The sequence below is a fragment of the Ahaetulla prasina genome, chromosome 15 (genome assembly GCF_028640845.1).
Source record: "Ahaetulla prasina isolate Xishuangbanna chromosome 15, ASM2864084v1, whole genome shotgun sequence".
Taxonomy (NCBI): Eukaryota; Metazoa; Chordata; class Lepidosauria; order Squamata; family Colubridae; genus Ahaetulla; species Ahaetulla prasina.
This window is the reverse complement of record NC_080553.1, coordinates 12,151,992-12,178,171: the sequence shown is the minus strand read 5'-3', so window position 1 is coordinate 12,178,171 and position 26,180 is coordinate 12,151,992. Positions and strand designations below refer to the sequence as shown.

The following is a 26,180-nucleotide window of genomic DNA, read 5'->3' as shown; positions in this document are numbered from 1 at the left end:
AAAAAAAGAGAGAAATCTTTGCTCTGATGTCTCCCTCTCATGCCAGCTGCAATCGCTCCCAATCACTAGCCTAATCTGGGTTCAGGCGCGATAAACTTAATAGGGGAGGAGTCTCCGCTTTAATGCCTCCGTCCTCAAGGCAATCGCAAGCAGTTCAGATCGCTAGCCAATACGGCTTCAGGCGCAATAAATTCAAAATGAAAATAATTTTACAGTTGGGGTTGCCACATCATGGGGAATTGTATTAAAGGGGTCGCAGCACTATAAAGATTGAGAACCACTGGTGTAGGGTCTCCTGCTTGGGCAGGGGGGCTGGACTAGATGATCTACAAGATCCCTTCCAACTCTGTTAATCTAATCCTTCAGGCATTAGGTAATGGTTGGCTGCTGTTTCCCTTTCTTTTTAAGAGCTCCATCGGTCTCCTCCCCTCTTCCTTTTAAAAAAAACACACACAGACATATTCAGTGGACGCAGTTGGTGCTCATCCCACCCAGGTCCTTGGAATGCTGCCCCCTTCCTCACTGACAATCACAAAATGAGCCTGGCATGGAAAACCTCACTTCCTGGAAGAGCCAGCCAAGGAAAATTACCCCGGTGGGAGAAATTCCTGAAGCCAGACGGCTTCGTTTCCCCACCAAAACCGCAGCCAAAACGTACATTGGGGCGGTTCTGATGTCTCTCCAGTTTTTTTATTTTATTCTTTATAAAAAGACTGTTGTCCACCTGAACAGGTTCCAGGTTGAACAGATTAATAGCCTTCATGTCCTTAGCTTTGCCAGTCATGTTTTAGTTAGTTTTCCTGTCTCCTTCCTACAGTGGTGGCCAAAATTGAGGAAAGCTTTTGGGGAAAAGTGTATTTTTGAGGTTTGATGGCTAATAATACCATTTTTATTTTTTTTTTAGTTTCAAGATAATCCTATTCCATTGCTGGAATGGCCTGGGAATAGCCCAGACCTTAACCCAATGGAAAATTCTATGGAACCGACTAAAGAAACTTGTTTGTCGGAAGCAACCCAGCAATAAAACCCAGTTCATAGAAGCCATCATTCAATCTTAGTTTCACATTATAACAGCTGCAGAACTAAAAGACACCCTCTCTCTGTCACCCCAGTTCAGCTCAGCCGTGCATGTGCGCGCGCGCCTCCTGCCGGCCAGCTGGTCTTTGTATGCCGCGCATGCGTGGGGGGTGGGGCGTGTGCGTGGGTGGGGCCATACATGCATGCACAGGGGGGCTGGGGTGTGTGTGGGGGAATGTGTGTGCATACACAGGGGGCGGGGTGATAGAATAGAATTTTATTGGCCAAGTGTGATTGGACACACAAGGAATTTGTCTTGGTGCATATGCTCTCAGTGTACATAAAAGAAAAGATACGTTCATCAAGGTACATGATGAAGGTGCGCATTAAGGCATGCGCGCACAACCTGATATGGAGGTTGTGCGCGCATGCGCAGGGTGCGTCTGTGGGGGCCACACATGCATTGCATTTTGGGGGGTCGTGTGCATTTTGGGCGTAGGCACTTTGGGCACTCGGTCCGGAAAAGTTTAGCCTTCACTGTTGTCGGCCACCCAACCAACCAATTCCATCCCCCCGTTCCGAGGAATTCAGAATTTCCATCCCTTCTTCTCTCCCCCCCCTCCCTCCGGGCTAATTCCGTATCTGGGAGAAAAGGCCAGGCCGGAGCCACCAACCCAGTGCCAGGAGAGGAGGCCTAGGAGACGGACAGGTTGGGAAGACGTTGGCAAACGACTCGAAGCGCACGTCTCTTGTTTTCCCTGGGCACCGGCGGCCTGGAAGCCCGCTCTCTGCTAATGAAGCCACAAAGCCTCCGCCAGGGCTGGGGAAATCTGAAGGCAGACTCATTAGCATACCTGGCAGCAGCGGGCAGCGGGCCAGGCCCCGATCGTGGGCGCGTGCGCGCCGTCAGGGATGGGGCTGGAAAGCCTTCTGCCGGTGCCCGGGATCAACTTTTTGCCGAGCTTCTTCCTCCGGTGGAAGGAGGACGGGGGCTTTGTTGACTCCATCTGTGGATGTTCTGACAAGCGGCAGGCCCTGGCGGAGGTGTTGGGAGAGGCCCAGCCCATCCGCGCGCCCTTCCTCCTTCCAACCTGTCAGATGGTTCCCGCTCGGCTGGAGACTTTTGTCGTCTTTCTTTTTTTTTCCTTTTTGTTTTGCTCTAATTGTCAGAATAGAGTTATTTGCCGGCTTCTGTGGAGCGGTTTCATTAAAGGAGGCTAAAGGGAGGGCTTATTTTTGGATCAGAGCAGGAATGCTGAACAATGGAAGTCCTGGCACTGCCGCTGCTCTCCTTGGTGGGCTCCAGTTCACAAGTTTTCTTTTCTCTTTCTTTCTTTCTTTCTTCCTTCCTTCCTTCCTTCCTTCCTTCCTTCCTTCCTTCCTTCCTTCCTTCCTTCCTTCCTTCCTCCCTCCCTCTCTCTCTCTCCCTCCCTCTTTCTTTCTGCCTGCCTTTCTTTCTGTCTTTTTTCCTTCCTTCCTTCCTCCCTCCCTCCCTCCCTCTCTCCCTCTTCTTCCTTCCTTCCTTCCTTCTTCCTTTCCTTCTTCCTTCCTCCCTCCTTGCCTCCTTCTTTCCTTCCTTCCTTCCTGTCTTTCTTTCTGTCTATCTGTCTTTCTTTCCTTCTTCCTTCCTCCTTCCTTCTTCCTTCCTTCCTTCCTTCCTTCCTCCTTCCTTCTTCCTTCCTTTCTGTCTTTCTTTCTGTCTGTCTGTCTGTTTTTCTTTCTGTCTCTGTCCGTCTTTCTTTCCTCCTTCCTTCCTTCCTTCTTCCTTCCCTCCTTCCTTCCTTCTTTTTCCTCTTTCTTTCTTCCTTCCTTCCTTCCTTCCTTCCTTCTTCCTTTCCTTCTTCCTTCCTCCCTCCTTGCCTCTTTCTTTCCTTCCTTCCTTCCTGTCTTTCTTTCTGTCTATCTGTCTTTCTTTCCTTCTTCCTTTCCTCCTTCCTTCTTTCCTTCCATCCTTCCTTCCTTCCCTCCTTCCTTCCTCCTTCCTTCCTTTCTGCCTTTCTTTCTGTCTGTCTGTCTGTTTTTCTTTCTGTCTCTGTCCGTCTTTCTTTCCTCCTTCCTTCCTTCCTTCCTTCCTTCCTTCCTTCCTTCCTTCCTTCCTTCCTTCCTCTTTCTTTCTTTTTTTCTTTCCTTTCCTTTCCTTTCCTTTTCTTTTCTTTCTTTCCCCTATGTCTTGCTAGGTGTTAAGAGCCCAACCCACCCAGACGACAGAAGATTGGCCTCCCAATTTGCCTCCAGAGGGTAATTTGCCAAGACACTTTCCATCAATCCTCGCGCAGGATTGTTCTGCTCCCGACGGATCCCATGAAATCATACATCGATTTCTCATTTTTGATAAAGCCGACACAATAATCCCAGCAGAAGCCGTTGATTGGCTTTTCCTAACGCCGCCATCCTGAGCTGGGCGCCTCAAGAGGTTCAAAAGTTGTGAGTCAGATCGGCTTCGCTTCTGTCTCCCATTTTAACGTTAACGCAGTTAAGCGGCGGCGGCTGGCTGTAGAAGGGAATTAGACCTACTCCCAGAAGGATTGCTGATCCTTGAGAGAGCTACTGTCTTTTTCGGAGTATAAGATGCTCCGGACTATAAGACGCACCTACCTTTTTCAGGGAGGAAAACAAGAAAAAAAATCTGCCTTCCAGCAATTTGTCTCCTTGCAGCAAACAACCTGCTTCGGTTTCAGTTTCAGTTTCAGCACAGCCAGATTAGCACAAGAAGAAAAAGTCTGCCTCCCAGCAATTTGCCTCCTTGCAGCAAACAGCCTGTTTCAGTTTCAGTTTCAGCACAGCCGTGGATTTTGCCCCTGGTTTATGACTTTCCTTGCCACGGTTGTTAAGTGAATCACTGCCATTGGTAAGTTAGTCACACGGTTGTTAAGGGGATCACATGACCTCTGGACACTGCAGCCGTCATAAACGTGGGTCGGTTGCCAAATGTGGCGGGAAAAGTCATCAAACGGGGCAAAACTCACCAAATGTCTCACTTACCAACATAAGTTCTGGCCTCAATTGCGGACGTAAGTCCAGGACCACCTGTATTCAGTGACGATCTGCATTCTCTTGTTTGGGGCAAATAAATGGGACCAAAAGCCCAAAGGCCAGACATTGTTTCATCTTAGGGACTAGTAGATTGTCCCCCTATTAAGCACATAGGACAGGCAGGAAACTAATCAAGGAGAGATGCAACTTAGAACTAAGGAGAAATTTCCTGACAATTAGAACAATTAATCAGTGGAAAAGTTTGCCTCCAGAAGTTGTGAATGCTCCAACACTGGAAGTTTTTAAGAAGAGATTGGATAACCTTTTGTCTGAAGTGGTGTAGGGTTTCCTGACTAAGCAGGGGGTTGGACTAGAAGACCTCCAAGGTCCCTTCCAACTCTGTTGTTGTTGCTGTTGTTGTTGTTGTTGTTATACCTGGGAGAGGCTGTACGATCTCCCCACCCACCCCCTTAAATACTTACAACCCCTTCTCTTGCTTTGTCAGGGTGATGGTGTACGACCTCCGCAGGAGTGAACCTGTCTCCTCGCTTTACGGCCATCAGTTGGGGGTCTCGGCGGTGCAGATGGACGACTGGAAGGTGGTCAGCGGCGGAGAGGAAGGGCTGGTCTGTGTCTGGGACCAGCGGATGGGCAGCAAGCTCTGGGAAATGCATGCCAGGTGAGATCATACTTGCTTTAACAGATTTAACAGAGTTGGAAGGGACCTTGGAGGTCATCTAGTCCAACCCCCCCACCCAAGCAGGAGACCCTACACCATTTCTGACAGATAGTAATCCAGTCTCTTCTTGAAAGCCTCCAGAGATGAAGCTCCCACAACTTCTGAAGGCAACTTCAGGGCCTCTGTGGCTCAGACTGGTAAGACAGTCTGTTATTAACAGCAGCTGCTTGCAATTATTGCAGGTTCAAGTCCCACCAGGCCCAAGGTTGACTCAGCCTTCCATCCTTTATAAGGTAGGTAAAATGAGGACCCAGATTGTTGGGGGCAATAAGTTGACTTTGTATATAATATACAAATGGATGAAGACTATTGCTTGACATAGTGTAAGCCGCCCTGAGTCTTCGGAGAAGGGCGGGATATAAATGCAAATAAAGAAAAAAAACTTCTGTTCCATCGGTTGATTGTTTTCACTGTCAGAAAATGTCTCTTTATTTCTAGGTTGAACCTCTCCTTGGTCAGTTTCCATCTGTTGTTTCTTGTCTGGCCTTCAGATCCTTCCTTCCTTCCTTCCTTCCTTCCTTCCTTCCTTCCTTCCTTCCTTCCTTCCTTCCTTCCTTCCTTCCTTCCTTCCTTCCTTCCTTCCTTCCTTCCCTTCCTTCCTTCCTTCCTTCCTTCTTTCCTTCTTCTCCTCCTCCTCCTCCTCCTCCTCCATATTTTCTTCTTTTCTCCTCCTTCTCCTCCACCTCCATATCTTCTTCTTCCCCCTCCCCCCTCCTCCTCCTCTCTTACTATTTTTCTTGCTCCATTTCTTCCTGCTCCATCCGCATTTCAGAAAGGTTCCACTTGAGGGCACTCAAAACTGTTTTTCTGCTTTAAGAAATATAGTTTTCTGCTATCTTCTCCCTCTCCCTCTCTCTCTCTCTCCCCCTCTCTCTCTTTATTTTCTTACTCCACTTCACAAAGCAGAAAAATATGTTTCCGATGACTGGGATCACAAGACAGACAGTGCTCGGCGCCAGAAAGGTTAGCCATCACTGGTATAGGTTCTCCTGCTTGAACAAGGGGCTGGACTAGAAGATCTCCAAAGTCTCTTCCAACTAAACCTATTCTATTCTACTCTATTCTATTCATTTTCTATATTTATTCTATTCTATTCTATTCTATTATACTATTCTATTTTATATCTTTTCTATTGATTTTCTATATTCTATTCTATTCTATTTTATATCTTTTCTATTGATTTTCTATATTCTATTCTATTCTATTTTATATCTTTTCTATTGATTTTCTATATTCTATTCTATTCTATTCTATTCTATTCTATTCATTTTCTATATTTATTCTTTTCTATTCTATTCTATTATACTATTCTATTTTATATCTTTTCTATTGATTTTCTATATTCTATTCTGTTCTATTTTATATCTTTTCTATTGATTTTCTATATTCTATTCTATTCTATTCTATTCTATTCTATTCTATTTCTATATTCTATTCTATTCTATTTCTATATAGAAAATCAATATTCTATTCTATTCTATTTTATATCTTTTCTATTGATTTTCTATATTCTATTCTATTCTATTCTATTCTATTCTATTCTATTCTATTCTATTCTATTCTATTCTATTCTATTCTTACCTTGAGCATAGGGTCCCTTCCAAATATTCTATTCTATTCTATTATTCTATTCTATTCTACTCTACACTACACTACACTTCTCTTCTTAATTCTATTCTATTTGTCTCTTCTCTTCTCTTCTCTTCTCTTCTCTTCTCTATTTATTCTGCTCTCTTCTCCGTTCTATTCCCATTCCCTGATAGACTCAGCGTGTCCCTTTTTTCCAGGCACCCAGTTCGCCACCTCCGCTTCAACTCCCACAGCCTCGTCACGGCCAACGTCCCCAATGAGAAAACTCCCCGGGGTGCCAGCATCACGGACGATGACTTGACCGCTCACCGCAGGTGAGAGCTGACCACTTTCCCAGAGGTACTTTACCCAAACAGGCGGGAGGCTGGCCCCTGTGACGCCACTCTCAGTGTCGCTGGACTACAATCCCCAGCAGCCTCGGCTAGGCAGTATTGCGGGAGTCATCCCCAAGATGGCCTCCCTGGTTTGAAGCAAATGAAAGGCGGAGAAGCCGGAATGGGAGAGCGAGGCTGTGGCCATCAGAGAGCTTGTCTGATGGTGGCAGAGAGCCGGGAGTGTTGTGGCCAAACCAGCAGGGCCTTTAGGATAGGAAGGTTATCCGGCTAAAAATTGCAAGCGAGCTCTGTAGTGCAGGGGGTCTCCAACCTTGGCCACTTTAAGACTTGTTGACTTTTAAGACTTTTGGGGTCGTTTTCAAGGCTTTTTGCAGCCCATTTTGGGGGCTTTTTGCAGCCCATTTTCAAGGCTTTTGGGGGCTGTTTTCAAGGCTTTTTTTTTTCAGCCCATTTTGGGGGGCTTTTATTCATCCCGTTTTCAAGGCTTTTTTCGGCCCATTTTTTCAAAAAAAGGGCCGAAAAAAGCCCTGAAAACGGCCGAAAAAGTTTCAAAAACTGGCCCCCAAAGCCTCCCAAAACGGGCCAAAAAAAAAGGCCTGAAAACAGGATGTGTGGAGGCCAAAAAAAAAACCAGCGGTGAGTGGGTGGGCTTCAGCAATATTCGGTCTATAAGACGCACAGACATTTTCGCCCTCTTTTTGGCAGATAAAAAAAAGTGCGTCTTCTAGTCCGAAAAATACAGAGTTTTCTTTTCCCTTCTCTTCCCCACAGGCATCGAGGCGTCATCTACGCCTACGAGTTCTCCGTGGACCAGTTGGTGGCAGAGAGCGTCCTTCCCATCTGCCGTTCCTCTTACAACGAAATGACCGGCTACAGCTACAATATCGGCCTCGTGGTCCCCTACGACGACATCTAGGCAGCGCGGTGGGAAGGAGACCTGTTCTCTGTGGAGACCCAGAAGAAGACAAGAGATTTTTCGTCGTCCGGGTCATGGTTGTCCCAAAGTTGCTTTTCTTTCCAGCTGGACTTTCTGGTGTGTTTTGTTTTTTCTTTGAAGACGTTTCGCTCGTCATCCGAGAAGCTTTTTGGATGAGAAGCGAAACGTCTTCGAGGAGAAAGGAAATCCAGTGTCCACTTGGAAGGAAAAGCACCTTTGGAACAAGGGAAGATTAACTAAGCTGGACCCTGGAGAAGGGGAACCCCAAGGATGGAGTTCCTACAGAGCTCTCCGGCGAGGACTCGGGCTGGCCAAGCAGGCAGCGGCAGAAGTGGGTGAACATGGGGATCTCCCAAAACCTCTAACACCACCAATTGTAGGAACGAAGAGATCAGGGGTGGGCTCTGGGGTGAAATCTAATTTTTTTTTTTGCTACTGATTCTGTGGGCGTGGCTTGGTGGGGGTGTCATGTGACTGGGTGGGCGTGGCTATGTGGCTGGAGGAATCAAAAGACAGAAACTCACTAACCATGTCCTGCTGGAGCAGGGTTGGACTAGATCAGAGGTCTCCAACCTTGGCCCCTTTAAGACTTGTGGACTTCAACTCCCAGAGTTCCTCAGGAATTCTGGGGGTTGAAGTCCACAAGTCTTAAAGGGACCAAGGTTGGAGACCCCTGGACTAGATGACCTCCAGGTCCCTTCCAGCCCTGGATTATCCTCTGAAGCTGCATCTAGTGCCAGGTTTGTACCCCTTCCTTCCTCTCCTCCTTTCCTTCCCTGCCTCCCTCCTTTCTCTCTCTCTCTCTCTTTCTCTTTCTCAAAAACACACACACACAGTTTTCCCTTTCAGCCTACCTGAAGCCTGCTAGTCACACCAAAAAATGGGGGGGGGAGGGAAATCCGTTTTTCCTCCCAGCAGGCTTCAGGGAGCCTGCTGGGAGGGAAAACGGATCCCCCCCCCCCGTTTTTTTGGCTAGCACCCAGCTGAGCCGTGCAATCATCAGAGGTTTTTGTTTTTTTTTACTTTTAAAAGCTTTTTTCGGCAGAAGAAAAAATGCTTTTAAAAGTAAAAAAAAAAAACCCTGATGATCGTGTGTCTCAGCTGGGGCGGGGGTGGGCAGGGATTTTTGCTACCGGTTCTCCGAACCACCCGCCACCGTCGCTATCGGATCGGATGATCCGGTGCAAACCGGGAGCAGTTCACCCCTGGGTGGGCTTCAAAAATTACAGCAAGGGGTTCTCTACCCTGTTGCTGGGTGGGTGTGGCCTAGTCAGCCTCCTGGACCATGGCAAGTGGGGAGCGTTTTTTGCCTTTCCTGGGCTCCTGAGGCTTTCCGCGAGGCTCCAGGAGGGCTGAAACAGCTTCCCCAGGCTCCAAAGGCCTTCCCAAACTTCCAGTAGGCCCATTTTTCATCCCCCCCCCCCCGAGCCTCTGTGTGTGCCCTGCCCTTACCTGCTTCCAAAACAGGCCGCATGGGGACTCCGGGGAGGGGAGGGGTGGGGACGGGGCCATCCAGGAGTGGGATTTGGGGGGTTCTCCAAACTGCACAGAATCTTAGCTAGAGGTTTTCCCGAACCCCTTCGAACCCTGGAAGAGATGGTGGCCCACAGGAACCACGATAGATAGACAAGATATCAGGAGGTAGTAACATGGGCTGTAACCCACATGTGCAGAGACCACGCTGGTTGAACCGGGGGTCAGGGGGGGGAGTCCATTCCTCGCACCTGGTTCAGTGCTACTTTCCTGGAGCAGGCGCCCAATGCCACCTGCAACATCTGGAGATCTACCTACAACACCTGGAGAAGATGTTGGACTTTGGGAGGCGTTCTTGTAAATAAAATTGCTTTTATCAAACAATGGTCTCGGGACAAGGGGGATGGTGTGTTTGGAAAACTGGCTGCGTTATTGTCAGCGGTGCTTGTGAAAGCCCAAATTGGGAGAAGATCCGGAGGCCGCCCTGCCACGCGTTCCGTGGACGTTCCAACCACAGGTAAGTCGAGCACACGTGTGTGTAAGTGTCCTTTCCCCTGTAGCTCCACCCGCACTTCGCCTAATTGCACCAGGCCTGCCCAACCAGCGCCCCTCCCTCTTAAACCGTGCTGCCTAAGGGCGCTGGGAGTTGTAGTACATCTCTAACCTTATTAAGGCCTTATAAAGTGGTATTAACACTTCACGTGATCTTGATTCTATCCCTCTGTTGATGCAGCCTAGAACTGTGTTGGCTTTTTTGGCAGCTGCTGCACACGGCTGGCTCATCTTTTAAGTGATTGTCCAAGATCCCAGATGTACGGTAACCTGTGCATTTTGTGTTTTTGTGCCTAATATGGGCAAAAGGGTCTTTCCTGGGCAACCTTAAATGTTCGATGTTTAAACGGGAACATTTAAAGTTGCCCAGGAAAGACCCTTTTATATCAGTGGAGCTACAGAAGAAAGAAACGCGCACACGTGGCTGGCTGTATATTATTGTGTATACGAGCAAGGGCAGTGTTTTGCAAACTTCTGGGGTGTGTGTGTGACTGCAACTCCCCAAGTAATTCTGGGAAGTTGAAAGCCGTACACCTTAAAAGTTGCCAGAGTTTGAAAAAGACTGCGCTCAGGATTTACCAGCTCTGGGCTGCAAAAACACGGCAGGCCACTAGAGGGTGCCAAAACCACGTTTAACTGCCCTCTTGTGGTTTTCTTCTCCTTTTGTAGCCCAGAACTTGTAACCTTAGTATGGTATACACACCTTAATGTATGGCAATATGTAGGTGTAATAAACATATTGCCATAGGTTAGGAAATATACCTATTGCTGTGTGTGTGTGTGTGTGTGTGTACATTAACACAGATACACACGCTCACCTAGGCTTAAGATCTATTGGGCCTTCTTCCTAATAAATCTTAGCCTATATTACTCAATATGTCTGTATTGAGACAGACACATAGAGCAGGGGTCTCCAACCTTGGGCCCTTTAAGATTTGTGGACTTCAACTCCCAGAGTTCCTCAGCCATCTCTGCTGGCTGAGGAACTCTGGGAGTTTGAAGTCACAAGTCTTAAAAGGGCCCAAGGTTGGAGACCCCTGCTCTATGTGTCTGTCTCTCAATACAGACATTGAGTAATATAGGCTAAGATTTATTAGGAAGAAGGCCCCCTTAGCATAGATCAGGGGTCTCCAACCTTGGCAACTTTAAGACTTGTGGGCTTCAACTCCCAGAATTCTGGGAGTTGAAGTCCACAAGTCTTAAAAGTTGCCAAGGTTGGAGACCCCCGGCCTAGATGACTGTATGTATCTTATGTTCATGTAGAGACACACACACAGTAATAGGGGTACTAACATACGGCAATGTCCCGGACACTCTGTGACTTGAATAAAATTGAATGTGTGTGGGGGGGGGGTGTAGGTGCTTGTGTTTTGGGGTTTGGGTTTGTGGTTTTTTTTTTTTTTTTTTGGTTTTTTTTTTTTGCCGCCCCGCTTCTCATCCAAGATGCTTCTTCAGTTCTAGCTGAATGGTGGGGGAATGGAAGGACTTATATTCTTCGCAGTCATCTGGTCGTTAACGCTCCGAAAGTTGGTCGTTCGAGTCCTTGAAGCCACTTGGGGGGGGGGTTGATCTCTACCCTCGGAGTCACCTGAATCAGGGTGCAAATGGGTGCGGGACCTTGGGACTGCTGAAAGGATCGTGTTGGAGACAGGAGGCAGGTGGTGTCTTATCTCTTCCCCTTTGTTGATAGAGAGTTGTTCAGTTTTAACACAGATGGCCTCTTTGGGCTCCCCTTTCAAACCAGCGTCCCCCTCTGTCCAGAATGTGGACTTTGCTGTCTTCAGAAGAGCGGCCTTCATCTTTCAAATGCAGATGGACTGCTATTTCCAAAGGTCCTTTTTTTAAGAGGCAACTGGACTTCGTTTTTTTCCTTGAAAAGCGTTTCGCTTCTCATCCAAGAAGCTTCTTCAGTTTGAAGTGATGAACTGAAGAAGCCGCTTGGATGAAGAGCAGAACATCTTCAAGGGGGAAAAAAGGAAGTACAGTTGCCTCTTGAAAATGGACTTTTGGGACAACCGTGACCTGGATGAACTAAGAATCTCTGTAGACAGACGGACCGCTGAATCTTGGCCTGATGGGGTTTGTTCTCCTATGTTGTGCCAGGCGTTTGAGAACAAACCAACCACTTCACAAACACATGGCACAACAAAGGAGAACAAACTCTTATCAGGATAAGATTCCTACTTCAACACTGAAGTATACAGAAAACTCACATGACATTGTATTCTCACCATCCACTGGAGCACAAAACATGGGAGTCGTCGGAACTCTACACTACTGGGCTGAAGGTTTAGCTACCATCAAAGAAGGAAAAGAAGATCTAAAATATCAAAGAAGGCCTCAGAACCTGGCTATCCCAATTGGGTCTTCCATCAAATCCAGATAAAGCTCCAATAGGACATTTTGTCCTCCATAAGAGTACTAGAACAACAGAATATATTGCAGGAATATCTGAAACGCTCAGGAAGATTTTCAGCCAACACAACTCATGCACGCTTTAAACCCAAGAATACACGCAGCGTTTCTCAACCTTGATAACTTTAAAATGGGTGGACTTCAGCTCCCAGAATTCCTCAGCCGGCATGCTCACTCAGGAATTCTGGAAGTTGAAGTTCACCAGTCTTAAAAAGTTGACAAGGTAGAGAAACGCTGCACTACCACCCCAAGGAGTAAAACACTCAAGACACAAACTGAGCAATGCAATATATGCAGTGAGACATGTACAGATCCGTACATCGGAGAAACAAAACAACCACTTCACATTCGCGTGGCACAACATGGGAGAACAAACCCACCAGGACAAGATTCAGCGGCCCATCTGCATTTGAAAGTCAAAAGGCCACTCTTGAAGTCCACATTCTGGACGGGGGGGGGGAATACTGGTTTGAAAGGGCCCCCCAAAGAAGCCATCTGTGTTAAAACTGAAAAACTCTATCAACAAAGGGGAAGGGATATGACACCACCTACCTCATGTCTCCAACACGATCCTTTCGGCAGTCCCAAGAAGGTCCCGCACCCATTTGCACCCCGATTCAGGTGACCCCGAGGGTACCGATCAAACCCCCCCCCCAAGTGGTCTCAAGGACTCTCAAGAGAGCTAACGACCAACTTTCGGACCGCTAACCAGATGACTACAAAGAATATAAATCCTTCCATTCCCCACCATTCAGTTAGAACTGACGAAGCTTCTTGGATGAGAAGCTAAACATTGGGGCTTTATATATATATATACACACAGAGACTTGTTAGCATAATTAGTTCATCCCAGGAATAGACAAATTATGCCCATCCCTGTATGTATATACATATTACACATATTAGCATATTTTAGTACATAAATAGAACTATCTGTACTAAATGCTAATATGTACATAGAAGAATGACTATATATAATTACCACTTGAAAGCTAGTACGGGTAATCCTTGACTTAAAACAGTTCGTTTAGTGACCATTCGAAGTTATAACATCGCTGAACGATGAACGTTTAAACATGATTGTTTTTCGCATTTATGATTGCACGTCGATCGCACACGATTGAAATTTAGCAGCTTGGCAATTGACTCATATATATGCGTCAATTCCCAAGCTTCTGAATAGGATGGTTGCAAGTGTCCTGGAATGAGGCAGTCACATTTTGTGACCCGATAAGCAAAGTCGGTGGGGAAGCCAGGTTCAATTAACCGTGTTACTAACTCAACTACTTGGCAGTGATTCGCTTAACAAAGATAGCAAGGAAACGTTGTAAATTGAGCCAAACTCACAAAGTGCCTCGCTTAGGAAACAGTTGGTCTCCATTGTGGTCATTAAGTCAAGGACTACCGGTAAATATATATAGCCATTCGCCCAGGAAGCTAGAAGTAAAACACAACTGCACAAACACAGCAAAGCACTACAACGTTGCATCAGAACTGAGGTCCTTTTTACTGCAGGCCAGGTGGTGGTTCTTCAACTCAAGATGGGAATCCATGCGGCTGGTTTGAACTTCGTAGATCCGTGGCAGCTGCTCCATCAGACACGTGGCCCTCCCTCCCACCCAAACAAGCTCCTGGCCATCTCCTCCAAAGCCTCCCCACCACCCGGTTGTAGCTACTCCGCCGCCGTCAGTAGCAGAGCGCCATGGGTTCCAGCGTGAGGAAGCGAACGTGCATCTTGGTCTCTATGTCGATGCCTTCCCATATCTGGCATTGAAAGGGGGGTAAAAAATAAACCAAACCAGAGTTAGTAGAGGAGAAGACACTCTCCAGTCCTTCAATTTTAAATCGTACTTGGAAAAAGGAGCTAATGTATTCCAGAACTCCACTCACAGTTTACTTGGCCTTAGATGGTGTCCCCCTCACACCCCCAACCCCCCCCAAAATAGCTGGTGGAAAGAGGAATTCACTCCAAAGGAGATACATGGCGATACATGGACTTCCCTACCTTCTCTTGAGATGGGCTGAAGGTTCACAGCAGAAGACTTTGGGCAACTCAAACAGGACCTTCACTCGGTGCCCAAAGTCTGCTGTGAACCTTTTGCCCATCTCCCTTGAGGAGGGCTCTTCTCCACTTTCCTTTGGCTAATTAATTTAACCCTACCCACCCTTGTGGGGGAAGCAGTGGCTCAGTGGCTAAGACACTGAGCTTGTTGATCAAAAGGCCAGCAGTTCAGCAGTTCGAGTCACTAGCGCTGCGTAACGGGGTGAGCTCCCGTGACCTGTCTCAGCTTCTGCCAACCTAGCAGTTCGAAAGCAGGTAAAAAATGCAAGTAGAAAAAAATAGGGACCACCTTTGGTGGGAAGGGAACAGCGTTCCGTGCGCCTTTGGCGTTGAGTCATGCCGGCCACATGACCACAGAGACGTCTTCAGACAGCGCTGGCTCTTCAGCTTTGAAACGGAAATGAACACCGCCCCCTAGAGTCGGGAACAGCTAGCATGTATGTGTGAGGGGAACCTTTGCCTTTTGCTTTACCCACCCTGGTAAAGTTTGTAGGTAGAAAAACTATCTGTATAGCAGTTTTTTCAAGATACCATGTTTCCTCAAAAATAAGGCCCTGTCTTATATTTTTTTTGAACCCCGAAATAAGCGCTTGGCCTTATTTTCGGGGAGGTCTTATTATTTTGGGGCGCATGGAGCAAGACGAGGCTCCTCTTGCTGTCTTACCCGATTTCCAGCTGTGTCTCTCTAACCCTAACCAGAGGAAATAGCGGGGACCGGCTGCGCATGCGTTTAAATATTTTCAGGGAGGGCTTATTTTAGCGCATGAACTCAAAAGCCCGATGAACTCAAAAGGAGATGTCTTATTTTCGGGGAAACACGGTAGTTAACTGACGTTTGGAGAACTTCCAGTCGTAATCAACCACCTCTCCCTAACGCTGATTATTTGGGAGACATTGTGTTGGAAAACCATTACTGGAGATTATGTCTGTGAATTTGGCAATGAATATTTTAAAAAATTGCAGGGAGTTTGCTTGGCAGAGCCTCCTTAAGACAGGATGCAAGCCGATAAAAATGCAAAAAACAAACAAACAAACCATTGACTCACCTTCAGGAAATCATCAAATGTGATCCCTTCGTAGACTTGGTCCGGCTCCTAAGATTAGGAAGGAAGAGAGATTCATTTCAGGAAGGGAAACTAAAAAGGAGATAATCAGCAGCAGTCGTAAAAGGAAATACACCCTAACATTCAGGAAGTTCCTGAAGATGAAATTTGAATTCAAACCAGGGATACCTTTATTAGGTCTGACCCTCCAAGGGCTATAAATGGAAAGCATAATAAGGCGTTACCTGACAGCAGCAAGGATCATATTGGCACAACATTGAGGAAGGAAAACCATCCCATCCATATAGGATAGGGGTCTGCAACAGAGCCATTTGGACCCGTTTCCCAAACAAAAGAAAACTCCGGGAGCCACAAAACCCTTCCTGTGCCTGACTATTTCTTGAGCGGCCACAAAACTAGCAGATGTAGTTGAATTAAACGTTCTGTTTTCTTCTGAAATTTTTCTTTTCTTGGATTTATTTTATTTATTTTTTATTTATTTATTTTGTCAAACACAACAGTATATATAAGTATAAGCATGAAATAACCATACGAATTGGATACAGGCAAAGAGAACATTAGGACAGGAACGGAAGGCACGCTGGTGCTCTTACGCACGCCCCTTACAGACGTCTTAGGAATGGGGTAAGGTCAATAGTAGATAGTCTTTGGTTAAAGCTTTGGGGATTTATCCACGGTTGGACTACCAGGAGTTGAAAAGCTCAATAAATCATGTGCCGGTCGCACATTGGCAATTGTGACCAGGGGTGAAATACTACCGGTTTGGGCCGGTTCGCCTGAATCGGTAGTAAAAAATGCTTTTAAAAAGTTTTTAAAAGGTTCCGACGATCGTGCAGCACAGCTGATTGTCATAGCTGGTCATCGGAACCTCTTTTTTTTACTTTTTAAAAGCATTTTTTACTACCTATTCGCCTGAACTGATAGTTAAAAAATGCTTTAAAAAGTTTTTTTTTTAAAGTTGGCCATGCCCACCGTCACATGACCCGGCAAGCCACGCCCATTAAGCCACGCCCACAGAACCGGTAGGGAAATTTTTTGAATTTCACCACTGTGATGCGTATTTTGAGTGACAGGGAGCTGCAGCAGAGGTGTGAAAGAGCCACATGCGGCTCCAGGGCTGCAGGTTGCTGACCCCTGGTATAGGATTTGAAGACTAAAGAATATATACAGAAGTGGAAAAACTGACCGAATATATTTACAGCCGAAGTCTAGCCAAATTCACACAGGGATAGTTTACTTATGTGCGACATATCACATACCTGTAGTAAGGCAAGCTAAAATGTGGTTTATAATGAAAAAGAAATTGTATAATAATCAAAATGTTGCAAGCAGAAGGTATAAAAATATTTAACTAAATCAGTTGAATGGCTGAAGGAAAAAGGGAGGGGTATAAAAAGAAAGGCTACCAGAATGCCCATCTTATAATAGTTTTGATTTATTTGTTTTTTTTCATTTTCTTCTAAATCTTTCAGTATGTGTAGGAATCTTTTTTCTGTGCTTAGCTTTTTATTTATTCATGATTTATTAATTCAAATTGGGTGGCTCCTATCTCAAGAAGTGACTTTGTGAAACACAATTTTAAAAAAGGCAACAATTTTGTTTGCAGCTTTTACTTAACTAATAAAAAAATTTTTTTTAAAAAAGCCAAACATCCAATTAGATCCTATCCATTATAAGAAATAATGTTATTGAGGCCTTCGTGTTGTTAGAACTTTTGTGAAAATAATGCTTTATTTAAATGTATTGTTCTATTTGGGTCTGAAAGAATCCACCTGCGGTGACTCAAACTTTTAATATTTTCAGATGTTTAGATTCTTTGGAAACTTATCTCTCGCAAGTGGGAGCTGACATCTGCACAATTGAAATACTTTTTATAGCCGAGCGACTTACTGTATTGTTCAGCGCTGGAAAGACAGACATATGGCTACAATTATTTTGTGGCTTGCACCATTGATTAATATAGATTAGCTGTGAATGTCTGTAATGAATCATCACTTCCGTTTATTGATGTAGACGTTCTGTAAATATATATCCTGCGTGTTTTCATTTCTCTTTTTTAGCTTCTCCTCTTAGAACTTTTTCTTTTCTTTTTTTGGTATTTATTTAAATAAAAAAAAGGATGCAAGAGACTGTGTGGTAGTGGTGTTTTTTTTACACAGGGACATTTGGACAAAAATCACAAGGGCAATTGTGATCCTATCAAGGCCTGTCTGTTTTTTACTTGGGTTGCATGAAGGATCGCATTGTTATCTTATATTAACGAAGCTGCTAACGTTCCTGCAAAAAAAAGTCTTTTTTTTTATACCATTCGGCCTGGATATTTATAATCTAGGTGACACGATACAAGGAGGGAGAAGGAAAACTGAATACACGACAACAACTATGTCTCTTAAATCATTCCGTGAGAGACTACGCAACTGGTATTTTTAATAGAGTTGGTCTATGGTGGCTGTGCCACGTTCATTTCAGTTTTAGCAGCAGTTATGTTACAAAAAGCATTTTTCTATTTATGAGACGTATAATACCTCCACGCCACTCCATGGGTTACAAGCAAAAGGGGAAAAAAAGATATTGCAGAGAGAGTAAGAGAGAGAAAGAAAGAGGAAACAGAGAAGAGATATAGAGAGATGGATAGAAAAATGGATAAGCAGATGAAATATAGATGAGGCAAAGAGAGATAAAATGTGGAGATATAGACAAAAGAGATACAGACAGATGAAAGACAGAAGAGGTAGATAAAGAAAAGATGGATGGATGTGGATGGATGGATGGATGGATGGAGACGGGGAGAGAAATGACAGAAGGAGGGAGGGAGGGAGGGAGATGGAGAGAGAGAAGATATAGATAGATAGATAGATAGATAGATAGATAGATAGATAGATAGATAGATAGATAGATAGATAGATAAGATAGATAGATAGATAGCTATAGATAGATAAGATACTGTAGATAGATAGATAGATAGATAGATAGATAGATAGATAGATAGATAGATAGATAGATAGATGATAGATAGATAGATAGATAGATAGATAGATAGATAGATAGATAGATAGATAGATAGATGATGGATGGATGGATAAATAGGCAGGTCGATAGATAGATAATGAATACAAAGAACAAAATAGTAGCAGAGGCAGAAAACCTGTCCCGATGTTGTTAAACTACAACTCCCAGCAGCCTCAGGCCAGAGTAAGGGATGCTGCGGGCTGTAGTCCAACAGCATTTGGAAATCGATGCTCGGCATGATGGCTACTTTTCTCCTATCATGCTCTTAATAAAGATTAGCAAACAATAAACGTTGACACGAAGCTCATGATGAATCACCCTAGCAGGTAGCACCAAAGACCTTTAGCAAGTTGCCTTTGTCCAGACTAGATCGGTTCTTACGATTTTACTCAGGGAATCTGCACCTTCCGAAATGCTCCAGGGCCGAGGTCTCCAACCTTGTCAATTTTAAGACTTGTGGACTTCAAGTCCCAGAATTCTGGGCACCTATCCTGCGCAGACTGCACTGGCTGCCTGTTGTCTTCTGGGTGCGCTTCAAGGTGTTAGTTACTACCTTTAAAGCGCTCCATGGCTTAGGACCGGGATACCTACGGGACCGTCTGCTGCCAACGTCTATCTCCCAACGACCGGTGCGCTCTCACAGAGAGGGGCTCTTCAGGGTGCCGTCAGCCAAGCAATGTCGGCTGGCGGCCCCCAGGGGGAGGGCCTTCTCTGTGGGAGCTCCTACCCTATGGAACGAGCTTCTCCCTGGACTCAGACAAATACCTGACCTTAGGACCTTCCGCCGCGAACTCAAAACCTACTTATTTCGTCTTGCTGGACTCGCTTAAATTTTATATTAAATTGATTTATGGGTTTTTAAATTTTTTAGTAAATTTTAGTGGGAATATTTTTATCTATAAGTAGCCAAATTAAATAGGTTTTTTAAGGGTTGTTTTTAGTTTTGTATTGTTGTTTTCTTTCTGTATTTTACTTGTGGCTGTACACCGCCCTGAGTCCTTTGGGAGAAGTGCGGTCTATAAATAAAAATATTATTATTATTATTATTATTATTATTATTATTATTATTATTATTATTATTATTATTATTATTATTATTATTATTATTATTATTAAAGTTGAAAAGGTTGGAGACCTCTGCTCCAGGGAGTTGCTTCTAAAGTTGGCCTGTGTTGTGACAGGCCTGGGCACATCAATTCAACCCATCTGACGGTGGCATTGAAAGCCAAAGTAGAAGGACACACATTTGAGAAAGTCCTCAACGCATCATCAGAGACCACCTGGGGAGCCGGGGGATGGTTCCTATGAGCAAGGAATATATGGCTTCCAAACAAAATCTTTGTGTAGCCATGCAAGCCTTTTCAACGAAGGTGTAGTATCCTAAAACAAGGGTCCCCAACCTTTAGGATCTCAGGAACCACTAAATTCATAATTTTAAATCCCAAGGACCACTAATATGATCTGTCGAATCATCGGCTGGGTGGGCGTGGCTAGGTGGTCATGTGACTGGATGGGCGTGGCCAACTCAATGTCACTCGTGTCTAAGGGCACCTCGCCGGCTTCTACTCGCCCCTCCCCTCCCAGCCACTCCTTGCCTCCCCGCCCGGGCTCCTTAGGGCCCCAACAGGAAGCAGTTGTTGGAGCTAAGCAGACACCATGAGAAAGAGTTGGCGAAACAGCTCAGTTCAAATTGGATCTGACTGAGAAGGAGGCTCAGTAGAAGCACCTCACTGAGGACTATGAGCATAGGATTTCCAAGCAGAGGGAAGACCTGCGGGAGTGCAAGACCAGGTACCGGCGCCTGAAGGCTCAGCGGGCTGAGAATGGTCAGCCAATTCCAGACCATGATGCAGTCCCACTGGAACAAGGCCCTCCGGCTCTTCACCACCAGCGGCGCTTCCCAGCCTTCGCCCAAAGCCCCACACCAGGAGACTGAAAGAGACCCAAGTTGGAATTTCTGCCCCCCTCCGACCCACACAAAAAGACCCCGAAGGGGGAGACTCTCTGCAGCAACACAAATGTTCATTCCACACATCCATCCCAGGGGCCGTAGTTTAAGAACCCTTGATTTAGTGCAATATAAAAAATGCAAATAATTTTTCTGCAGACCACCAAAATCTTCTCATGGACCACCAATGGTCCATGGACCACCAGTTGGTGACTGCTGTCCTAGAACACCTACGTCCCCATGGAGGGCAGCACAAGCAGTATAAAATACCAAACATTTGAAAGAGAAATGGCAGAGACAAACATAAGTTCGACCTTGGAAGAAGATCGGCAGAGATTATTAGCAAAACGTGAGGTCAGCGCAAGAAAACCAGACCCGCATGAAAATGAAATTTAGCTTTGCTACCCTTGGCATAACAGGAAGGAAGAGAAAATAACAGGCTTATCTCAGTAAACTAAACTTCAAGCATTTTTCTGGTTGGTTGGTTGTTTTGACCTGCTCTATTTCCAAGGATTGAGGCATTTGAAGGCAACTTCAAACAACTGCCAAACTAGTATTAAGAAAGAGCGCTGCCCGAACCATAACCAACATTCAGCTGGTCCCAACCCTGTTAAACTTTCAGAAGTCAACAAAAATTCTAATTTTTCTCATCGTTCCCATCACCCATCTCCTCCCACTTATGACTGCATGACTGTAAGTTTGTTGCTTGTATCCTTACGATTTATATTGATATTGTTTCCTGATTGCTTATATGTAGCCTATGACTATCATTAAGTGTTGTATCATTAAATGTTAAGTTTGTATCCTATGACTATAATTAAGTGTTGTAAGTGCTGTACGTTGATGAAGGTATCTTTTATGTACACTGAGAGTGTATGCACCAAGACAAATTCTTTGTGTGTCCAATCACACTTGGCCAATAAAAAATTCTATTCTATTCTATTCTATTCTATTCTATTCTATTCTATTCTATTCTACTCTACTCTACTCTACTCTATTCTTCATTCCAATATTCTATTCTATTCTATTCTATTCTATTCTATTCTATTCTGTTCTGTTCTGTTCTGTTATGTTCTGTTCTGTTCTGTTCTATTCTAATTTTCCCCAAGGCATTTGGGCAGGATAAGTAGATAGATTTGAACTTCTGTTTTACTTTATCTTGGCTATGATTTTAATTCTGTGTTGGCTGCCACTCCCCCCCACCCCTGGGTCAAGTTGGATAAATAAATGGGAGAAATAAATCAATACATTGGATGAATGAATTAATGGACTAAAGGTAGAACATCTCTTTGCGGGAAAGAACTCTCCATACTTGATGGCCAAGCTGCAGCCCCTTCTCCTCTTCTGGAAGACCATTCCCCAACCTACCATTTGTCCCACGCAGATGCTAGCAGCCTCCATCATGGCTCCGTCTGCTATGGATCTCGCGGATTCCTTATCCAGATGGGGGTTTCCCGAGAGCATCTGTTGGACCACCTGGCCAGGAGAAGCAAGTAAAACCGGTTGGAGGAGGAGGAAGAGGAGGAGGAGCAGCAACAGATGACCGAAAGAGCAACAGGTTGAGTGGAAGGCCAAAATGATACTTTACATTCCTGTATTCCTGCAAGGTGATTTTGCCATCGCTGTCTCCATCGTACATGTGGAAAAGGACTGGAAGACACAAGGGGAAAGACAAAAAAATAAGCCTGAATTGCGAGATAAACATCCATCATGACTGCTCAATCTATTTGAGGTGCAACAGGCAAAACCCATCCTGGGTTAAATAAGACCAGGGGCGAAATCCAGCAGGTTCTGACAGGTTCTGGAGAACCGGTAGCGGAAATTTTGAGCAGTTCGGAAAACCGGCAAATGCCACCTCTGGCTGGCCCCAGAGTGGGGTGGGAATGGGGATTTTGCAATATCCTTCCCCCCCGGAGTGGGGAGGGAATGGGGATTTTGCAATATCCTTCCCCTGGAGTGGGGAGGGAATGGGGATTTTGTAATATCCTTCCCCTGCCACGCCTACCAAGCCACGCCCACAGAACCGGTCGTAAAAAAAAATTGAATTTCACCACTGGGTTGAAACCCATAATGCAAGTTTTAGTCTATCTTGGCAGAATCAAAAGTTCTACCAAGTACATCTCTGTTGATTTACTACATCTCGATAGAATCGGAGCTGAAGAAGCTTCTTGGATGAGAAGTGAAATGTCTTCAAAAGAAAACAACCAGAAAGTCCAGTGGCCTTTTGAAAAAAGCACCTTTGAGACAACTGAGGACCCAGATAAAAACCTCTCCAAGGTTGTCTCTCAACAATCCTCTCAAAGGATGCAAATAATAATAATAATAATAATAATAATAATAATAATAATAATAATAATAATAATAATAATAATAATAATAATAATAATAATAATTATTATTATTATTATTATTATTTCTATTTCTATACCGCCCTTCTCCCAAACGACTCAGGGTGGTTTACATCCAGATAAAACAACAGATACAAAAATTAAAAAACAAATTTAAAAGACTGATTCAAAATTGGCTGAAAATTCTAAAAACTTAATAAAAAAACCCATTAAAAACTATTAGGCCAGTCCTGCACAGTGGAATAAAAAGAGTCTTCAGCTCGCATCGGAAATGACTAGCTGTCTGCAAGGAGTATCAATCCTTCCCTTTCCCCACCATCCAGTCAGAGCTGAAGAAGCTTCTTGGATGAGAAGCGAAATGACTTCAAGGAAAACCCAGAAAGTCTAGTTGCCTGTTGAAAAAAGTACCTTTGGGACAACTGTGACCTGGAGGACGGAGAATCTCCAGGGACATCTTGGTAGAACGATATCATCCCCAGTGTGCACAGAATTGTCAGGGACGCTACACGTCTTATCCATAACAGGTTTTCTCTGCTGCAAGATTTATAACACAATCCTGCAAATCTCTATAACTCTGAAGTGGGGGGTGGTGGTGGTTAGGTAAGAGAGTGTGAGATTTTAGGCTGAAATATTCATGGTCAGCTGGCGTTGGCCGCCACTGAATTTCTAGATTCAGTAGAAAACATCTGTTAGCGCCTTTTCAGATTAACACATTTTATTGGGGGAGAAAAAAAAAAGGTGTATTGAAATCTGCAGCTGAGAAACGCTAATGCCTTTTAATAATAATTTTAAAAAATCCGTTAGTCTGCTAATTAACCCCTCCAGATTTTTGGATAGCGGGGACTAGCACAGCTTTCTCCCAAATGTAGTGGTGGGTGAGTGTCATTGTTAATTTTTGGGGAGGAAAAAAATAGGCGGAAATGTCCCTTTCACCCTTCTGGATTGGACCAATTTTTGGCAGGATGAAGGGACTATCAAAGAGCAACATCTGTGGCAGATGCTTGAAAATGAAGGCGTGTCAACTTGGACCTCAATTACCATAGATCCGTGATGGTGAACCTATGGCATGCAGAGCCCTCTCTGTGAGCATGCGTGCCATTGCCAGCTGCTTTCCTGGTTTCCGGCGTGCACATGTGCATCGGCCAGCTGATCTTTGCGGGCACCGGAGCACCGGAAAACGGCCTGAAAACAGTCCAAAAAACGACCAAAAAACAGGCCATTTTTGTTTCCTGGGCCATTTTCTGGCCATTTTTGGGGCTGTTTTCAGGCTGTTTTTCTATTCTATTCTATTTCTCTTCTCTTCTCTTCTAATTCTATTCTATTCTATTATTCCATTCCATTCCATTGCATTCTACTTATTATTCTATTCTATTCTATTCTATTCTATTCTATTCTATTCTATTCTAATTCTATTCTTCCATTCCATTTCATTCTACTTATTCTATTCTATTCTATTCTATTCTATTCTATTCTATTCTATTCTTCCATTCCATTCTAATTATTCTATTCTATTCTATTCTAATTTTATTCTTCCATTCCATTCTACTTATTATTCTATTCTATTCTATTCTAATCTAATCTAATCTAATTCTATTCTTTCATTCCATTCTACTTATTATTCTATTCTATTCTATTCTATTCTATTCTATTCTAATTCTATTCTAATTCTATTCTTCCATTCCATTCCATTCTACTTATTCTATTCTATTCTATTCTATTCTATTCTATTCTATTCTATTCTATTCTATTCTTCCATTCCATTCTACTTATTATTCTATTCTATTCTATTCTATTCTATTCTATTCTATTCTATTCTAATCTAATCTAATCTAATCTAATCTAATCTAATTCTATTCTTTCATTCCATTCTACTTATTATTCTATTCTATTCTATTCTATTCTATTCTATTCTATTCTATTCTATTCTATTCTATTCTAAACTGTTAAGAAAGGAACTTAACAGTTGCTGCCTTAAATACAGTGAGAACATCACCTAAATGAGGCCTCTTACACACACACACACACACACACACACACACGCTGGGTTAAAGAAGAGTGGCCTCCGTTTACATTTCAACTTCTGCTTCCTGAACCGGTCCAGCTGCTCTTCGTCCATATTCAGCTCGATGGGGCGGAAGTTGGACATGATGGTCAGAAAATCCTCAAAGTTGATCTCATCCACAAAACCCTCCGAGGCCCCCCGCAGATTCCTGTGAGCGGAGAAGAAAAGTCAGTTCACTGGTTTGCTGATCACAATCGCTTCCACAATCGAGCCAAGCGAGCTTGTAAAGTCTGAGCTGCAAATATAGCCGGGAGATGGCCAATTCGAAGAGCATACAGGTAACTCTTCGACTTACGGCCACAATGGAGGCCAGCATTTATGTCTGCTATGTGAGACTCTTGCTAAGCGAGTTTCTCCCCCGTTTTACGACGAGTTGTTCACTGAATCACTGACAGTTGTTAAGTTTAGCTGCGGTGGCCTAGCTCTTGCCTCACAATCAGGAGGTTGTGAGTTCGATCCTAGGTAGAGCGCAGATGTAAGGTCCCCTGCTTGGGCAAGGGGTTGGACTAGATGACCTGCAAGGTCCCTTCCAACTCTGAGTAACACGGATGTTGAGTGAATCTTTTTTTCCCCCCCGCTGAATCCAAAGGTCTCAAAAGGGGATCACGTGATTCTGGATCACGGCGACCGTCGTAAATATGAAACAGTTGCCAAGCATGTGAAGTTGGAGGCTTTGACAACTGGCTCACATTTATGACGGTTGCCGTGTGTCCCAGTTGCGACCTTCTGGCAAGCAAAGTCCATGGGATTCACTTTAACAGCCGTGTGACTGACTAACAACTGCACCGATTCGCTTAACAACGGGCGGCGGGAAAGTTCGTAAGATGGGGGCAAAATGCGCTGAACAAGTGTCTGGCTTAGCCACAGACGTTTTGGACTCAGTTGTGGTCGTAAGTCAAAGACTGTAGAGGCACGTACCACTGGCTTACGCCTTACACTTCTATTCCGTATTTCAACCAGGGGTGAAATCCAGCAGGTTCTGACAGGTTCTGGTGAACCGGTAGCGGAAATTTTGAGCAGTTTGGAGAACTGGCAAATAACCGCCTCTGGCTGGCCCCAGAGTGGACTGGGAATGGAGATTTCGCAATATCCTTCCCCCAGGAGTGGGGAGGGAATGGGGATTTTGCAGTATCCTTCCCCTGGAGTAGGGTGGGAATGGAGATTTTGCAATATCCTTCCTCTGCCACGCCCACCAGCCACACCCACAGAACTGGTAGTACAAAAATTGGGATTTCACCACTGATCTGAACGTGTATTTTGTTTGGTGAGTTCTGTCTAATATGTTTCTCACACCTTCAGGGGATAAAATCAGTTAAAGAACAAGCAATTGTGTTCAGGTCATATGTTCGGCTCAGCTTTTTTTTTCTTCTTTCTTTAGCAAGGCACACAAACATGCACCTAGCTTATGACTCACTCCGTTGCTCAAATGCAGGCACTGGATTAAGTCAGTAATCAGATTAAAGGTGCTATGCAAATTCAATCACAGGAAGATGGCTTAGAAATGTGAACGCAGTGTGTGTCTGTGTGTGTAGAAATCTAATAACAGCTGAGAAATGCCACAGGGTGTTGTTACAGGTCGTCCTTGTTTAGCGGCTGCCTCGTTTGATGATTGCTTGCAGTTACAACCACGATAAATAGCACTTAGACTTATATACC

General features: G+C 44.5%; 2 protein-coding genes across 4 annotated transcripts in view; one reads left to right on the top strand and one right to left on the bottom strand.

The window, feature by feature from the left end:
• Positions 1-8,401, top strand: part of FBXW8 (F-box and WD repeat domain containing 8) — a 73,509-nt gene extending 65,108 nt beyond the window's left edge. Inside the window, exons 9-12 of one of the 2 annotated variants that reach the window (XR_009152204.1) lie at positions 4,496-4,669; positions 6,517-6,633; positions 7,426-8,138; positions 8,254-8,401. Coding sequence is in view for 1 of the 2 variants with exons in the window: in XM_058158381.1 (XP_058014364.1) it covers positions 4,496-4,669; positions 6,517-6,633; positions 7,426-7,570 (436 nt within the window). In the remaining variant the exon portion in view is untranslated. Of the gene's footprint in view, positions 1-4,495; positions 4,670-6,516; positions 6,634-7,425 lie in introns of both variants that reach the window. The other variant, XM_058158381.1, reaches the window with a different exon arrangement.
• Positions 8,402-12,791: 4,390 nt separating this feature from the next.
• The window catches only part of TESC (tescalcin), a 41,490-nt gene continuing 28,101 nt past the window's right edge, over positions 12,792-26,180 (bottom strand). The window contains exons 4-8 of one of the 2 annotated variants that reach the window (XM_058158837.1): positions 24,533-24,672; positions 21,703-21,764; positions 21,483-21,590; positions 15,140-15,187; positions 12,792-13,795 (exon numbers count right to left, since the gene is read on the bottom strand). In XM_058158837.1, coding sequence (XP_058014820.1) covers positions 13,718-13,795; positions 15,140-15,187; positions 21,483-21,590; positions 21,703-21,764; positions 24,533-24,672 — 436 coding nt within the window. In that variant the 3' untranslated portion in view covers positions 12,792-13,717. The remainder of the gene's footprint in view (positions 13,796-15,139; positions 15,188-21,482; positions 21,591-21,702; positions 21,765-24,532; positions 24,673-26,180) is intronic. The other variant, XM_058158836.1, reaches the window with a different exon arrangement.